Here is a 19,139-nt window from a genome sequence, read left to right as displayed (position 1 = left end):
TGTTGAGGATTTCTACTCAGTAGAATTTTACTTGGAGAATTTGAGATACCAAAGGGTGAGCATCAAACTTGTGAAGGCTTATACCATGGTACTGCCTCTTGAAATCATAACAAATGCTAAACCAAGAGACAAGTGGAGTTAAACACCTCATAATAATATGATCAAAATAACGAGAACGTAGAAATGGCAATGAAATAATTTGATTCAATCTGTGTGTTACAGCAGAATTGTGTTTATCTAGATTTTTTTTCAAATATCTAACCTCTTATTTTAACATTTGGCTGAAGGAGACAAGTTTATTTATTCATAGGCATAATTTTCAGTATTTTTTCCCTCAAAAGGATCTCTTAAGTCCTGGGGATTTATGCTGATAATGTACAGATGAGCTGTCGTGGAATCAAGCACTGTATTGTTGAGATAATTTTGAATATAGAAATAACAATAATGTGTTTAAGTTATGCCAGCCTTGATGGGATTTAGTTTCTTAAGCACTTAGCCTGGAGATTTTAGTGTTATAATTCTGAAATTATTGTTTATACCTTGAGAGCCTCCTTAAAACAAAGGGTAAAAGCCAGAGCCTCATTCGAACTGTGTTGAAGTAGCTCAGTTGAAGTCTGTGCACTCATACTGAGTGATGTATAGTTATTTCTATCTCATGATAAAATATTGCTACTCAGGATTTGGGGATTTTACTTTAATACTCAGAAGCATGAAATGTCAAATGATTCACACGAAATGGAACCTGTAATTAGTTGAACTCACAGTGTGGTACCGTTGTGAAAAAGTGTAGTGCTAAGGTAGATATTTTCAGAATTGCAAAAATTCACCCTCTTGCACCAGGCTGACATATGTCAAAGCTACCTTCAGCAGCACTGTATGGCTGGCAACTCAGATCATATAAACATTTTATTCTCTGCTGTTTTGCTGTGCATAACCTCTGAGCTTGTGATCTCTCCTGCTTCCTGGTGAAATTTAGGTCTGCAATTTAAGCAACTACATTTTTTTCTAGCATTGGAAGACTCAGTGTCAAGTGTTGGTGATCCCAAAGCTCTGATAATATGGTTTTATGGTTATAAGGGGCAAAGTGTTATGATTTCCTAGAGATAAAAATACAAAATAAAGAAGTTTTGTCTTCACTGTAACTTTGGCAAACTGAATTCTGTTCTCCTATGGCTGTACATTGCCTGTAGAGATACTAACACAAAATTATATGGTTTTGGTTTTTTGGGGTTTTGTTTGATTTGGGTTTTTTTTTTGGGGTTTTTTTTTTTTTTTGGTTTTGGTTTTTTTTTGGTTTTTTTTTTTTTTTTTTTTTTGAGGAGGTGTGACGGGAAAGGCTTTTTTGTGTTCCAGAATTTTACCCTCAGTGCTGCTTCAGGTAGAATTAGGAAACAGTGTTAAAGCCTAGAGTTTGAACTAGGAATGTCAGTCTGTACTGATGAAGTAGAAATTAAAGTCACTTGCAAACTTGTCAACACTGATATTTTAAATATTCACCTCTAGGGGTGCTATATTGCTTATATAGTTATGTTTTTATTTGAGGTTGCTTTAGGAAAAATTAAGAAGATCCTAAAGGTTTGTGGTTTTTTGGTGTCCTTTTGGAAAAGCGAGAGACTTATGCTATGTATTAACTATGCAGGTTTTTTTATTTAGATACTGAATCTTAATGATGAAGGAATTTTGCTAAGAGTTGCTTTTTGGATAGAAGCTGGATGTGAAGAGCCCTAATGTTTTAAGTCAGTCACTGAATTCACACTACAATGAGTCATGCTGCAGATTGAACACAGTAGAGTCAGAATCAGTACAGTCCAGTTATGAAAAAATTTTAATTAAATTTTTGGAAGAGAAAAATGGGTGAAATACCAGTAGCTTTACACAATACCTCCTCCTGTGTTCATGTCAGTTCAAGCAGTGCAGGATTCAAATGCACTGTGGATTTGTGCAACTTCGAAATCCCCTTTCTCAGCTATCAGTTCTTACTGGTGAAATGGAAAACTGAGCTGACATTGTCCACTTTAAAAGGGTAAAGCTGCCATGGAATTTCTTTGATCTTAGCATTAGTCCTTTACCTGAAATTATAAGTTTCATTCCTTTATTCATGCTTTTGTTCCTCTTTGAGATCTTGCATCAGTTTATCTTGATTCATTACATGCAAGCTAAGCTGATTTAAGTAGTAATGAAATCAATTTAATGTGTTTGATTAATTGATTTAGGTAAACTAATTTAAAAAGTGAGTGAGGTAAAGCAAATATGTCACAACTCAGAAACCTGTATAGGAAGCTGTGTTTTTTCAGGAGGAAGGACCTTTCTGATCTGCTTAGTGGTGTGATTATTCCTCAGTGATACCCCAAAAGGTACTTAACAAAAAGGGAAGGAAAGAACCTGTTTTCACAGAAGGTGCCCTTAAGATTTCAAGGGGGCAGTATTTTTGTTTTGCAGTCTGTTTTTCTAATGTCTGGAGTCTGAAATATTCTTTCAAATAATTCACTACTTCTAGCATTCCTTCTTTTTTGTGCTTATAGCACAGCTGTGCTTCGTTCTTTTTACTCTGCAGTGAGTAAATCAAATGCAAGTAAACATGCTTAAGTAAATATCTAAATTTGCAGGAGATCATTCTATAGGTTACAGTTCTTAAGGCACAAAAATTAATGACATACTTTCCATCTATTTTAGAAGCTGTTGAAATAAAATATTAATTCTCTTCAAGCTTGCTTTCTTAATGTTGGTTCACACTACTTTGCCTGGCATATTAAGTAATTTTTAAGACTTTATTTATGTTTTTTCTTACTGGTTTTCATCTGTCACCATTTAAATGGAAACTTTCTATATTTCTATGTTGCATTTCAAAAAACTAAGTAATACTCTCTCAGTGCATAATTTTTCAAGTACAATATTTGAATTACATTTGCTGCTTCTGTCTTTCTATGAATCGAATGATTTTTCCCTCCTTAACTGTACCAAATGTGCATGATTTGGCAGGGAGACAGAATCTTTAATCAGAGTGCAGAAGAAACAAGGAGAAAAGACAGAGTAAAGGAAAAGGAGGGGAAAAGCCAGTAGTGTCTTCCTACATTTCTGCATGCTGTGTGACATGTTTGCTCCAAATGGACATATGCTGGTTTGTGCCTGTCCCTATTCCATTGGTTTTCCATGGTCTCCAGTCAGACCAGTAATGATCTCTGAAACAGCTTCTGTTCATTGTTGCTTACAGCCTGCTCTTGGTGTTGCTGTCAAGAAAAGCAGTCACTTTCCTGAAGGAATTGTGTTTTCTCGCTTCCCCCACTGACAGGATGCTACCCTTTGACTGCAGCATGGGTTGGATTTAACTGATCTACGCTGTATAGAGTGTACAGTGCAAAATTTATACTGTATTTGCAATATATATTGTTTTGTGGGAGTATTATAATGGTTGGAGTTAATTATCTTAGAGGTCTATTCCCACCTAAATAGTTCTATGACTCTAAGCTGAGCTTAGACTTAAAGTCTAGAGCTTAGACTCTAGACTCTAAGCTGTCAGATTTTTTGAAGACAGGTACTTTTATTTGGACTGAATCAGTCAAATTGTTTATGTCGATATTTATTTTAGATCATGTTATCCATTCATATTTCCATTAACTGAAATATTTAGCAATTTCCATGTCTATTTTATATTAATTCAATTTTGCTGAAAAACCAAGGCCTTCCAGTCCCTAAATATGAATAATAAATACAAATTCTGAGAGTTATGTCAATAGCTTGAAATACATATTGTCCCAGATGCAAATAGTAATGTTTTCTATTGCTTTTGTTACATCTGCCTATTAGATCTTCCTAATTTTTTGCTTTTTATGGTTTTGTTCCCTCTATAAAGCTATGTTAATTAAACCAACCACTATACAATTAACCTGAATCTGGGAGTCTCTGCTAACTTTGCAGTATTTGGAAACTTTAGTTAATCAAATAATTAACTTTTTTTGGACTTTAAATCATGACCAGACTTCTCTTCCTAGTCATGCTTATAAAACTGGCTGTAATTTTCTCCTTGTTTCAGTGACTTTTTAAAATTTGCACTCAATGTTAGTACTGCAAGGGAATAAAAAGTTAATTCTCAGCTGGCTGCTAGTAGTGGTTATCTCTGTGTCCAGGTCACTTAATTTCTCACAGCTCAGCAACATCCAATACCCAACTCAATATTTTATAGAGTGTCAACACACTGACCTTAAAAAGAAACCAACACCATTCTAAAATAACTAAGAACACAGTGTGCTCCATTTTCCCAAGCATATGTATTTATTTTTATAAACGACCTGAGTCCGTTTGAACCTCAGGAGCACAAGGCAATTGTATTGAAGTTTTCTTTTTTCCTTGCACTATATGTTTAGTTGTTTATAGCTATGTGAGCCACTGTTTTAAGCCAAATGTCTGATAAAATTTTTTTTTTTTTTCATTTAGGAAAAACAAAACCAGACCTTCTTTCTCCCACCCCCACACCCTGGAGATAACTGTTGTTATTTATGACAGAAGAATGTCTTTTGGGCTAAAACTGGACTCTACTAAATTTGAGGAAATTTAATATAATAAGAATTTTTGTCTGTTGCTTTTCTTTCATCACTTACTGCTCTCATAAAATAGATCAAGGAAGAGATAGTAAATTCAAAGCTGTAGTATCCAGTAATTGTAATGAAGTTTCATAACTAAGGAATATAATGCCAGATTTTCCTTATAAAAATTTCTAAATTATCACTGTATTTCTGTGGTATGTATCAAATTACACATAAGGGGCTTAAACACATTTTTGGAAGGTTTTATTAAAAGAAAAAGAAAATTCATCCCTTTCTAATTTTCAGAAAGAAAACAATGCATGTTGTCATCTTATAAATGTGCCTATGGACAAACAAACCTATTAATGGGGGAAGAATACAGATGAGTTTCAAATATTTTTAGAAAATCAATCTTTATGGGTGCAATTACATTGACCATGTTACAGCTTAAAATAAGTCTCCTTAGATTAAATCAAAGTCTTGTGCTTTTGGTGTGTATTTAATGTCATTTTTCAGAAGACCTACTGCTCCTCAGTTTAAGCTCAGAATTTACTATTATTATTAGCATGAAAATAAAAGCTGTGTTCTGTCCAAACCTCTCGTTTCTGGATGGCCCTGCTGCTGCTATCAGGCTAAGTATTTTTAGTCTTTTGCTTCTGATTTAGGCAGAGTTTTGCAGAGGTCTGTCAAGAAGACTTAAATGTTTTCCAGGCAAATAAGGATTAACCCCTATGGGGATACATAACATCATGGCTATGCCCTTGGCTATTTCCTCAGGAAAATACAATCCTCTTACAAAGACTACATCAACATTCATGTATTTGGAATGTTTCAGGAACTAATATTTATCCACACGGGATTTTATGCTGGTTTCTATTTCTGATGGCTATAGACAGAGTGTGCTAAAGGTGCAGGAGCTCATTTCCAAAGAAAACATCTATTGCAGTGCCATTGCAAGACAACCCAGTTCTTTTCCATCGTCTTCTGCTTTGCCAACTTGCAACTTTCCTTGATATATTTTAGAGTTCCTTATTTCTTCTTGCAATACTTACAAACCCTTTTGGTCTCTTATTTTGTAGTTTATACCAGCTGCAAATAAATCTCTAATTTTTTTTTCTGTACTTTTATTAATTGACAGTAAAACTTCACCAGCTTCATTGAGATTCTTGAGCACATGTTCATATTACCTTCTGCTTTCTGACTTGTCTTTAAGAAGAGACATATGAAACTCTGTCACTTAGTTCAAAAGGAGGCTTCTATTATGTTCAGAGTTACTTTCTGAAATTCTGGTGCTGGTGGCAGGGGGGGTTTCCAATCCAGGGTGAAGCTGCAAAAAAACTGACTATCTCAGTTAAAGCATCGAAATCATTTGTTAACACAGAAGGATGGAAATGTAAAGTGAGAATAATGAAAACCTTCCAAGCATATTGCAAAATTACTTAATATTTTGGTATAATAAACCAGGGGAAAAAGGAAGAAGAGGTTGCAAGGAGCTCCCCAAACAAGAAAGAAAACAGTCAGCAGGAATATATTAACTCTTCCTTGTCTAGACAGTGAGTGAACTGTAGTGAAGGCATTAGGTGCTACAGTAGTGTTACCAACATGGGATTTTTTTCTCAAAATCTGTCTTGTTTTCTGGTTAGAAAGTCATGGATGGCAGTGGAATTCTGGGATTAGAAATGCTCTCTTCCCCTAAACTCTTATTACAGACCTTTGTAGGAAGATCTGTGAAACCCTCAGAGAGCAAATTTGTAGTTGTGGCAAAAATATTACGTGGCTGCATAAATCAGTTGATGTCAGACTGTTGCAGAAGAGAGGGGAAGGAGCCTGTCCAATATACAACTTGTTGAAAACTCCTCTGCTGAAGAGGGGAAAGATTTTTTTTTTTTTCCTAATGTTTTGGTCCAGGTTTGTGAGTTTTGCAGAAGCAAGGAAGTGTTTGGTGGTTGACAGGTGACATATTACTTCTAATGGTGCCTTTACCAAGACTGTTTACATATTTCTGTGTGTGTGAATGCAGAAAGCTTTAGCTAATGAGATAATAATGAAAGGGCATGTTCAGCAGGGTGAAGCAGGATAGTTGTCCTTGTCTTTGCAGTTCATTGTGAGCTGGACAGTAAGTATAAGCATCAAGAAAAATGTCTGATACTTCAAAGAGGAGCTGTGCAAGGCCTCTCTGTAGGGTATTTGTGGCAAATTCTTAGATCATTGAAATCTATCCATTTTCTTGGCTTTGCAAGAGAGAAAGCTGTTATCACTTTTTTTTTTTTTTTAATCCAGCGTAATAATGTGAGGAAAAAACTGCATTTAGTGTTACCTTGTCAGTGTGATCTCTGTATCTGAATGTGCCCTGTTCAGTTCTGAGCAGCTTTAAACCAGTGGGAATTTCTCACAGCTGATTGTCTCCAAGTGACACAATGCTTGAAATAAGTATGGATTACAAAGAACACTTCACCTACCCTGGAGGAAAATTACAGTTTTTCAGTTTAGTGGGGAAGGAGGGTTTATGATGTTCTGCATGTTCCCATTCATAAGCCTCAGAGAGCTGTGAATTTGTCTGATAAATAACACACTGAAGAAGAGTCTAAGTCAAATGCAAATTACAAATTTGTACAATATAATTTGTCGAATACCAATTACCAGCTCATTAATACGAGCAAATAAAATGTGCTGTGATAAATTCAATGATGAAATGTTTCCTTTTGGATAGCAGGGAAACAAAACAGTATTGTCACCCTGTTTGTCATGGCTGTGCCTCACAGCCATCATGTCTTGCCCACGGCGCTGTATCTTGCCCAAATTACAGTGCTAAACATCAGGAACAATATACAGATTTTCCTGTGTTCCTGACAGGTTTAATATTGTATTACTACAGAGATGTGCTGGGATTCCAAACAAATTTATCTTGAAGAAGAAAAAATATTATCTTCTTGACAGTACCATTTTAGGAGGTATTTTTCAATACAAATGCATTTCAATACAAATGTTTATTTTTCAATACAAATGCATTTCAAACGTTAGAAACAAGGATAATCATAGACTGCATGGTGCCTGTAAGGAATCCTTTTACTATGGAACTGGCATGCTAGTTGCTCTGGATTCTTGTGTTGTACAGAATGGGATCCTGGATAGGATCAAAACAACTTGGAGCTGCAGCTGTTGGAGTGAAAGACACTGCTGCAGCTTGTCAAGAGTTCATGTTTTACAACTTTCATTTGAGAGATTGGTTTGTCATCACAGCTGTTCTATCTGTTATTGGATCCTCAGGTCCCATATTGGTAACACTTTGCCTGTCCAATAGCATTACAATATTTGTAAGAAAAATGAATCACTTTTTGGAGGAAATGCAACTTTCCCGGGCTCAGTAAAATGATATCTAATTTAATAAAGTAACTCAATACTTCTGGTATATCTCCTGATATTTATTTGTAGAATCGGCTTGAGATCTCTATCTATCTCTCTTTGTCTAATTTCAGATTTTCTGAATATTATCAAAAAACCACAAATGCTTTCCTTTAAAGTTAGGACTAGTTACTCTATTTAGTCTTGCTGGGCAAGAATTCCTCTGTTCTGTCTCTATTAAAGTAATCTTTTTCACTTTATTTTTTTTAAAACAGTTTTCCATTTTTATCTGATTCTCTAGGAGTTGTGTGTGAGCACAAATTCATAGCATTAGTCTTGAACTATGAATAGCTATGCATATGGTTAGCTCTGTTATCATGAAAATCTTCCTTGAAGACTGTGAGGATACTTCTGCCAATAAAATTGAGTATGTTTGTAATTGCTTGTGTGAAGGTGCCTGTCATGCAGAAATAAATATAAATAATTAATATAATAATTTCATGCAGCCAGGATAGCACTTCTGATATTGATTAAGTTATTCACAGAGCAAGTGGCATAACTACAGCAAATCTCTAAATCAGGGAAGGGAAAGAAAAGAAGAGGTCAGGAGGAAATCCTCATTTAAAAGTCCTTAGACTAAATATGCCACTAGTTTTGGATAGTAGGAGTACATACAACAAGAACAAAGGGCTGTGATGGCTCCCACATCTCATGGGTTATCTCTTGGCTTCAGTTAATTGCAATTGGCTGAGTTATAAGAAATCTGGTGAAATTTAGAGGATTTCTTGAAATTCTTAGTTTCACTGACCTTAAAATTTGTATATTAACGAGTCAATCTTCACACGGTTGGTGATTAAAGGCTTAGTGCCTGAAGTGCTGGCACTTAGTAAGGGTAAAATATTCAGGTACCTGTGAAAGGAAGACACCAAATTGCTCTGACCCAATTACTATAAAATTGTGCCTTTTTGGTTTCAGAAGACTTTAAATATTATTTGGGTTTCAAAGGTGGTAGTAATTTTAAGTTTAGGAAAATATTTTTGTATACCAGGATACCAGCTATACTGCTGCTGATTGTGTATTTTCTGTTCTTTTTTGACAGTCTTGTGAAACATGGGGATATGTGCTTGGATGCAGATGAATGTCCATGCTCATGGAAAGGAAAGGAGTATTTTCCAGGTGACAAAGTAGTTTCTTCCTGTCATACATGGTAAGTGGAGAGCTATTTAAGTGATTATTTCATTTTTGTTGTGTGTTTTTAGGTTGCTTGTTTTTCCTTCACGTGTTTTGATCATGAATTTCACAGCAGATCATGGTAAATCATCTACTTTGACTTCATGTTTACATTTCTTCAAAGAGCTATTAAAATTGGTTTCGATTTTGTTGTTGATTTAAAGAGCTTTACATAACAAAATAATAGCTGTTCAGGATCTTCTTAGTTTTTAAAAATCTTAATTTAGAGCATGATTTTTTTTCTTTTATTTTCAAGGTCATGGCTAGTATTCCCAAAGTAAAATCCCTTAAGTATTACACCTGAGTGACATTTTTTAAAGCTTTTTACTTATTCATTTTCATACTTAGCATTGAATCTGAGCAGTCTAGAGACCAGAACATAACTCTGTGTCCATAAGTATGCACCCACTATTATGTTAAGTTAAGGGGAGTACTGATCAACATCATGTACTGAGCAAAGAAACAGACAAATTGATTGCTGATATTGCATGTGTGGATAACTGATGAATCAATCAGCTTTCAGAGGGAGAATTGCAATAGGCAAGGGTTGATAGGATCATTTAAACATACTCAGAAACCTACTGCTTTTAGTATCCAGTGTTGTAAGTGCTGCATGTACCCTGCCAGGTTTCCTCGAGCACTCTCAGTGGGATGTGATTTACTGCCATTTTAATAAGCTTCACAGGAGTGTGAAAATACACCCCACCTACCTGATCCTGAAACAGGCTTGTTTCTTGCTGGTCCCTTCCTGTTTTCCTCTCTAACCTCTGGATGTTGTGAGCTGGCACCAAGCAGTGCTACTTGTCTTACCAGAGCCTCAGAAAAAGCAGCTCTACTGCCAAGAACCAAGATGCTGTGGCAGTGGTGTAGCCTCCAGATTCTCAGCAGAGCAGTTCCCTCCTCTTGTGCCCTTCTTGTAGCTTACCAGGAGCATTTAACTGGTGTCCCCTGGTGGGCTGCTGCTCCTGGCCTGCACAGCTCAGGATAGCCTAGCCCAGGGAAGGCTCGTCCAGTCAGCACCAGGCTCTGCTTTGTCTGGATGTCGTGCCCCAGTGTCCAGCCTTGTGCTGACTGCCTTCCTCTGCCTCTCGTCAGGTCCTCAGTAGCTGCTCTAGAAGAGATTTGTAGCCCTTTGGTCGACTGGTGAAGCGACTTACAAGCCATCTCCACTGGGCAGGCAGGTAAAGCGACCCGGGTTATTCACCCCCTTGTTTCCAAAGGCCTCTCCATGTGGACCTGGTGTGGGATTGCTTGCATTCAGAGAGAATTAATATATCCCATTCAATCTGTATGAGACTTCACCAAAGGCAGCAGCAGTGCAGGCAGAAAACCACTGGATATTTAGCCTTCTCTCACTTTTTTTTTTCCTGAGGCCAGGCTCATTAATTAATGTACAAATGCTTAAGGTTGTCATGCCTTTTGTAGTCTTCTGTGTCCAGAAGCAAAGACAGATTTAAGTGATAATGGCTTTTTGGCGATCAGTTGTCTGCTAATAGAAGGGAGTCTGCAACAAGCTCTGCTTGATACAAAGCATATAGAATCTCTAAGTCTGCTGTATGTTCATGCAGGACTGTGTATCTGGTATGTTAAGGGAAATGTGCAAAGCATGAGAGTGCTTCTGTGCAAACAAACCCATTTAGGCACTCATAGAAGTTACTGTATAGCAGGGTTAGTGCATGGAATTACTGTACATTGATGATAAATATCATCTTACTCATATCTGATGTAGTGCTAACAAAATAAATATTCATCTGATTTTTCTACTGAACAGTAACGTGACAAACAAAATAATTTCTTAAGTCCACAAAACTACTTGTGAACTGACAGGACCTGTCAGCCCAAGCTCTGGGGTCTGACTGACCTGTAGTTCTAGGTTCCCCCAAGTTTGGTTTTCTGTGCAAGTGCCCGAAATATTAAGCGTGTAGTGGCAACATGAAACACAAAAGGTTCTAACGCTGAGGGTATCAGAGCAACGTTTTGGTGGGGTGCCGTGCAAGGTAAGATGGGTTGTGCAGGTAGATGTGCTGGTCTGCTGTCATCATGCTGAGACCATTGAGCAACTGCTGGTCACTGTGGGCTGCTGAATTGGGCCTCCTGTATTCTTTAACAAAGACTTCTTTTTAAAAAAGCTATTTGAAGTTTAGAATATGCTGGTAGTTCTGCTTTTCCAACAGGGCTCTCTAGATAACTAAATGTTCGCTTAGTGTGAAACAAGCCTGGTGTTTTGAAGACATTTGTGTACTTCTTAATCCTTCTGACTATAAATGTGTTAAGAGTCCTGAAAAAAAGAAACTATGCAAAGGAACTCCCTAGTCTTTACATGTTAAGAAATGTTTCTGCACAGGCCCTTACGAGATCAGCATATGGAGAAGGATTTGAATAGGCCAAGAGTGAAACTAAAACCTAATGTCTCAGGAGAACATGAGAAGCAGTGCTTAGTCTTCCAGTCCAAATAAAATTTCTTCTGTTGGCCTCTCTTTCCCTCAACTTGATGAGGTTCCTTCCTTAGGTACTGCTCTGAGGTGACTGAAGTTAGCTGGCAGGTCCTACTGCCATCTTGTGCTTTGATACAGCGAATACTTCTCACATGTTGTATCTTTAACTTATTTTAGCCATGTGCTTAGTGTATTGATACATGTAGTGGTGCAAAATGCGAGCAGTGGAGTAAATCAGTGATGGGATAAGTGGAGTCTTGGAAAATCTGGACAATGGCTTCATGTTGGTGCAAGTTATTTGCTAAGTGAACTGGAAGGAACCTGATGCTGCCAGTAGTTGGGGCTACCTAGATTTTTTAGATATTTGCTGCCCTTTTGAAAACAGTGGTGTACTAACACTGTGATAGAAATACAAAGGAAATGTTACACTGACAAAAATTTATATACTGAGAAAAAACTTCATACTGCTTGCTGCTTTAGTACGTGAGATGTCAAATGTTAGAGATTTATCCAGTATTTCTGTAAGTCAGATTAAGACTTTAATTGTAAAATGTGCAGCATTCATTTAACGAGGAAATTAAAAATAATTTCTTTTTAAAAGTCAACGTAGGCATGTACCAAAATTCTATCTCATGCTCTATTTAGTTTAACCTACATTTATAAAGATACCTGTTCTAAAGCTATGCCATGGCACCAGCTTTCTTGTCTTTATCAAGGGAATTTTACGTGTCTGGGTCATTTGGGAACATAGAAATAACATTTGAATAATTGCTTGTGGATGCAGGAAATTAAATTTTATCCATTATTTTTAAAACTTTCGTCATTTCTGAAAACGTTCTTTAGATTGCAAGAGGGTGATTCAGAAGGAGGCATAATATCCAATGCTTGCAAAACCTCTTATGCTGCAAAGGGAATTCAGCAAGGTCTAAACAGTCACTTAGTACATGTGTGGTGAAAGCCCTTTTATGTTTAAGGTGGCCATAGAGAGAACTTGAACTGTTCTGGAAGCTCCTAAACTATCAGGCTAGGGTTTGAGGGCAATGATATGTAGGAATATCCAGATGATACCTGGAAAAAGAGTTAAGTCCGACAGCATGGTTCCTTTAAGTAACTTCAGCACCAACATGATGCTACTGAAATGTTTGCTTTATCTAGCTCTGAAATTCTCATTCAAGCAGAGAATGGATAAAGATTCTAGTAACAGGGCATGCTACTTGTTGACTCTCATTCAGCTTGTGTAGAAACAAATGTTAGGTGAAAAGCTGAAAAAGAAGGCCCTTTCCTTGTAGCATGTTGTTGGTGTGCCACTAGAGAATAAATTGTATTGTGTTGGTTTGGAGGGTTTTGTGTTGTTGGGTTTTTCTGGATTTTTGTGTCCTATTGTGGTTTTTATACACTCTGGAGCCTTTACATTCTAATGGAGAACAAACATAGACTGTATGAGTTCAATGTGTACACTTTTTTCCCCAGAGAATGTCTGTTGCTTGTAACCAGCATTTCAAAACACTTCTGTCCACACTCCTCACAGCTGCACGGCTTTTGTTTTTTTGCTTCTCAGTGCAATAGCTGTAATCATTTGTCTGGACTTGCAGCTGATATTACCATTATTGGTCATACATTTTTCAGCATTTGCCAGCATGGATCCTTTCAGTGCACCTTCCAGCCTTGCCCATCCATGTGCACGGCGTATGGGGACCGGCACTACAGGACCTTCGATGGACTCACCTTTGACTTTGTTGGAACTTGTAAGGTTTACCTAGTTAAGGTGAGATTTTTCATAAAGCCTCTCTAAAACTGGGTTTAAAACTGCCTGTTAAACTCTACCATTGTACTTATTTCCTATCTGCACATTTTACTGAGTCCTGCATGCTGTTTTTACTTTTTTGGTGTTGTTTAGACTTTGAATCCTGCATGACATAAACATACACCGAGGTTTCTGCTAACAAAACTATGTAACAATATGCTTATTTATATTAGCATATTTAAAAATGGACATTTCTTTTTTTTTTTTCCTTCAGGGTATTTCTTCAACCAGTCTGTCTGTCATTATAGAGAATATTGACTGCTTTAGTACTGGAATCATTTGCAGAAAAAACATTTTCATTAATGTTGGAAAATCTTTTTTAGTATTTGATGATGAAACTGGAAATCCAGTAAGTTTCAGTAAGCAGTTTTTACTGCTGATCAAAAAGCAGCAGATGTACTTCTCTGGTGTTTCTTCTTTTCATAACCAAAAACTTATTGTGCCACTTCAGTAGCAGAGGTGTAAATATCTTTACTGTGAATGCTGATCACATCTGGATTGTTCAATGGAAACCTTAAACAAAATCTTACCTATATTTAACAAAAATGTTAGATGAGATAATTGTAGCTCTTTGTTTAGACTTAATTCCTGTTTAAAATCTGAGGAGAAATACAGGTGTTCTGAAGTCAGTGGGAGTTTTGGTGTTAATTCCACTTGTACTAAGAGCTTAGCCAGGTCTGGAATGTATAGGAGGAATATTTCTATACAGTTAAAAAACCCCAACAAATTACAGCCTGTGATATATCTTCTACAGCCTTGAATTTCATTTTTGTTTTGGCCAAACTGCAAACTCTATTCTGTAAACATTTAATATTTTAACATATTAGTAATTTTAGTATAAGTACTACTATTTACAGTTTAGAGAGTGACTATAGAAAGGAAGTTGGAGGTATTGAGTAGTTAAACCAGACATCTTAGTCCACGCTACAGCTAAGTTGCCATCTGATTGCTAGTGGACTGAGAGGAAAATGCTTTATGTAAATAAGATTGTAATCTAGGGACATAGTTAGACAATTCCTTATTTCCAGAGGCTGCTTCATGCATATTTTTTACCTATCCATACTCAAAAAAGTCATGTGACTGAGACAGAATTACTTATAACTAAGTGAAAATCATAATGAGGAACCTCATCTACCTCCCAGATGAATCATTAACATTCTAATCTTCCCTCCATTACCCATCCTGTAAGTTTGATATAAAATAAACTTTTCAAATTGGAAAAACATAAAAAATACAGTACAGTTCACATTCAAAATCCAGCCCCCTTTTGCTTAAGCCTTTCTCCCTCTGTGGCCTTCTGTTTGTTTTTGGACTCAAGTCTGAGAACTACATTGTTAATTTTATTTAGGTGTTTAATTTCCTGTCAAGTGAACATTTTTTGATGATCTTACTTCCATTATAAGCTCCCTTGTTTTATTTTGAACAGAGCTTATCTAGTTACATCGATGGCCTACAAAAAATGCAGTTATGGAAAGCTGGATTTTTCACTGTTGTTCATTTTCCTGATGAGCATATCACCATTCTTTGGGATCAGAGAACAACAGTTCATGTCCAGATGGGTCATCAATGGCAGGTAGGTGAAAGTCAACACTCTTATTGCCATTTCTTTGAGGTATTTATGTAAAAAGAGATATTTATGTTAAATAAAACATAATTATTCAGAGAACAGACCGTGTCAGAAATCAATTAAAAAGCATTCAGCTACCTTGTTAATTAAAATATTCTCATTTATCTTTTTTTAATTACTCTTTACTGTATAACTTCTGTAACAACAGAGACAAATATCTTTGGGCCAAAGGTCTCCTTCATTACGTACTCCTTATGTGACTGAAGCAGGTGTTATTTTGCTGAGGCATAAAAAAAAGGCCTGTAATTGGCTAACAGCTCCCTTCTCTGAACAAAAGATCAGCTCCTTTCTCAAAGGCTTGGGGATACATAGTTGAAAGGGGCTAATGCTGGCATTGCCAAAATAAAATACTCTCCATAGCTTTATTACTACAAAAAGCTAAACTGTTTTGACTGAAATTTGGCTGAAAAAAAGAAAAGATCAAAAAATAACAAATTTATAATTAAACAGCTGAAGATGCAAGTTTTGAAAATGGTCATGGCTGATAGTATTTTGTCTTGTGAAAATACATTTTTATATATCTGTATATATATATTTGTCTGTGTGTATATATATATATATATATAATTTTTTTCTCAGGGAGAATTGACTGGTTTATGTGGGAATTTTGATTTGAAGACAGTAAATGAACTCAGGACTCCGGACAACTTTGAATTAACAAACCCACAAGAGTTTGGAAACAGCTGGACAGCTGTAGAGGTACATGGCAAAAGAAGAATGTGCTTGCTAGTATATTTTGCTAGTAGATTTTTTGCTGTTACATCATAAAATTATTCTCGAATGAAATCAGAAATTCATTCCTGGAAGTACCAGTCAGCAGCAATGACAATATCAGTGGTTCTTAAAGTGGTTCATAATCTGTTAAGGAAAAGCACCTTCTGTTGCTGCAGAGTGCTACAGAGTAGAGAAAAATGCTGTAAAATAGTCTGAATGTTTTTGAAGACGTTTGAACAGTAAAGTAGTATTTCTTGTGCATAATGGAAGAATTGTGGGTTCACTTGTGTTGTCAGATTAGCTGATCTTTCATAGCTGGGAAACATTTAACTGTGCAATCATAGCAATAGAAAGAAAAAAAAAATATTTCCATATGCTGTAAAGTTAGAAATTGAACTTTTTTTACTGTAATGTTTCTAGTAGTGTTCATAGAAATGTACCTTCATAGTAGTTGGAGTAAAAAGATCTGATTTCTGACGCTCCTGATGCACGTTGTGTGAGTGATCTTTGTTATTTGGGTGAGACTGTTCAGGTGTAAGGACTGTAGGTTGGAACTGTGTGGCACCTCTGAACAGACCTACCTGTACATGTGTGTTTTTGTGCTCCTTTGAGACCAGTGAAATATTTCTTCAAATTGTTATTTTCCTTTCTTTTTCATTAGCATCATGTTTTAATTCTATATCTTAGTCCTGCTTTAGTTTCATAAATGATACACTTTTTTCACATTTTAAATCTCCCTAAAAAAATTAAAAGCACAAAAATATGCTTTGCAATTTCAAACACAAAGGGGTTATGAATAAAGTTTCTCACCTTCATTTTGTGTTCTGGCTTAGTGTGTTGACAGCTCTGACATTCGAAATCCATGCAGTTTGAACCCCCTTAGAGAGCCATTTGCCAAGAAGGAATGTGGGATACTGCTAAGTGAAGCATTTGAAGCTTGCCATCCAGTGGTGAGTTGTGGTCCTGTTTAGAAACAAGTGAAAATAAACATATCACTAGAGAGAAATGCCACTCTTCATCGTGAAGCACTTTGTAATTAATGCAGAAAAAATACACCCAATTTGGGATATTTTCTTTTTAATCACAAGCGTTATTTGTGTAAGCATAACCACTTGCTTGCTTTTCATCACGAGTGTTTTATGGCACTCATTTTTCATGCATATATAAATAAATGTATTAAATAGTGTCAGATGGGAAGAACTCATTCCTAGAAAATTTACTCAAATGTAAATCCCTGGAAAATGTGTAACATTTCAATAAGCAAATTAGCAGTGACAGTTTTCTTTGAAATTTTGTCACTTCGGACAAACTTGAAAATACTGTAAGGGAAAATGACAAATTCTTGTGTGAAATTGTCTAATATGAAGAGAATATGAACTGCTCGCATGAAAATGAAGCAGTTCACAAATGAAAAGAGTTTTCCATCTGCTTCGATTACTTAAAATTTATGTGTGTGTGACTTTCTTAAAATTTCTGAGTTTTACTGGTTTGTGATCACTTTAGTCTTTTATTTCATAAGGTTTTTTGCTGTTTATTAGGGCTTAAATATTACAAAACTGTACAAAACAGAAGCTGCCATCAATATCTTAATGTGCCTGTTCTTAATGGATCATTGATTTCATTGTGTTGCTAAGTGCTGGACAAGATTTTGTGGTGCGTTCCAATGAACATTTTTTCTCATCTTTCAGGAGGCATTGAAAGTGAAATCTTTAATACTTCAAAGTTTGATAAATTGCCTTTTGAAAGAGCCTTTGTGTCGAGGTGTTGGTTGGCAGTTTCTACAGGAGTATTTTTGATAAGTGATATTTCATTTCCAGATTGATGTCACCTGGTTTTACTCCAACTGCTTGACAGATACTTGTGGTTGTAACCAAGGTGGTGACTGTGAGTGTTTCTGCACAAGTGTGTCAGCATATGCCCATCAGTGCTGCCAGCATGGAGTTGCTGTAGACTGGAGGTCTCCCAGAGTGTGTCGTAAGTTTGTTTAACCAGCATTGCCAAGGGCTGCCACTGCCAGCGTTCATGAGAGCCAGACCTGAAAAATCACTCACACCAGGTTACCTGGGGCCATGAGCTGAATCTAAGCCTCACTGATAGGAAGATGAGTTGGTGCCTCTCGCTCCAATTTCATTCTGGTCTGGATGGATTATGTGCTTTTTCTGTGTTCATGAGTGGGCGCTTTTCTACTTTTAATCCCTTGTCCTATGACGTGAAAGGAAAAATCATGGGAAGTCTATATGAGGGTACAGCATGCATCCCTCAAACTAAAGGTGCAAAGTTAACAGCTCAAGTGATCTCCCATCTTCAGGAGGACTTTACTCCTTAATAAGGTCTAGGAAACATGGGTGCCTTATTAGAGCCCCCAGAGCAAGTGTGAAGTATAAAGGTCTTCTGGAAAAAAAAACACGTAGGTTTTTAAGCAGGGCATAGTCATTACCTTAGTATCCTGCTCCGACAATTCTTAGAATTTATTAAAAAAATCTGAGGCCCTTTTTTGTAACACCTAGTGGAAATGCCTAACAGGAGGCTGTCATTTCCCCAAAGATGTGATACAAGAGGGGGGAGATGCAAAGAATGGAAGGGAACAAGCATTGTTTTAACTTTGCAGTTGCACAGAGACTGTGCAGCTTGTTCAGGGTCACACAGCAAACTGGCCACAGGGTGAGGGGGTTACTCTTTAACTTTCGATAGGAAAGGTGTGTTTTAATGTGAAGCTCAGTCATAACCACTAGAGGTCACAAAAAGACAACTGTAGATATATAAGCTTAGTATTTCCTGCTGGGAAGCAATGCTTTCTGTAAATCTGTGTAGTTTAAATTAGTATTTTATCTAAAGTACAGTAAATATTTGGCAATATTTTTTTAATAGATGTTCATGTATGAACTGATTTGGCCAAGCATTTGGCTCACATCTTAATCATAAGGGGGAATAGAAAACCCGTTTATCTGTAGAATGCCTGTAAATGCATTTTTTTTCTTTTTCTTATTTTAGCTTATGATTGTGAATATTTCAACAAAGGTAAGTCCTAAAGGAAGTGACAAAATGTCAGTAGAATCTTGGGGGTTTTTTAATTTAAGTCTTAGAATCTTTGTATAAAAATAATTGTGTTAGTGAAAATGTTTATGAATGAGATGTTGTTTAGCCAGCCAAGATTGTTTTTCTGCTTTATTTTGCTTTTTCAAAGACTTTTAATTTAATAATATTTTTATTCCTGGACCTTTCTCAAGGACACGTATCTGACAAATTTTCTTTGCAGTGATGGATGATGATTAAACAATTAAATCATTAAGTAATTGATAGAATATCACCCGAAAAGTGCTAGTGGCACTTCTTGCTTAAGAACTTGCAGTGCAGTTCAAAGCTGAGCAGACCCCAGTGGCCATGTTAAATCACTCACAGGCTCATGTGCAGCCTCCAGAGGGAGGTAGCTGTTAAGCTATGACAACTTTTTGTCCCCAGATGGGGAA

General features: G+C 36.4%; 1 protein-coding gene across 4 annotated transcripts in view; it reads left to right on the top strand.

Annotated features, from left to right (window-relative positions):
• The window catches only part of OTOG (otogelin), a 95,106-nt gene that overhangs the window by 34,498 nt on the left and 41,469 nt on the right, over positions 1-19,139 (top strand). For all 4 annotated transcript variants that reach the window (XM_032113058.1, XM_032113057.1, XM_032113060.1 and 1 more), the window contains exons 24-31: positions 8,962-9,069; positions 13,154-13,292; positions 13,546-13,680; positions 14,758-14,904; positions 15,538-15,657; positions 16,506-16,622; positions 17,490-17,646; positions 18,664-18,690. In XM_032113058.1, the coding sequence (XP_031968949.1) occupies positions 8,962-9,069; positions 13,154-13,292; positions 13,546-13,680; positions 14,758-14,904; positions 15,538-15,657; positions 16,506-16,622; positions 17,490-17,646; positions 18,664-18,690 (950 nt within the window). The remainder of the gene's footprint in view (positions 1-8,961; positions 9,070-13,153; positions 13,293-13,545; positions 13,681-14,757; positions 14,905-15,537; positions 15,658-16,505; positions 16,623-17,489; positions 17,647-18,663; positions 18,691-19,139) is intronic.

The sequence above is a fragment of the Corvus moneduloides genome, chromosome 6, assembly GCF_009650955.1.
Source record: "Corvus moneduloides isolate bCorMon1 chromosome 6, bCorMon1.pri, whole genome shotgun sequence".
Lineage (NCBI taxonomy): Eukaryota > Metazoa > Chordata > Aves > Passeriformes > Corvidae > Corvus > Corvus moneduloides.
The sequence above is the reverse complement of the archived record's forward strand: the minus strand, read 5'-3'. Positions and strand labels throughout refer to the sequence as shown.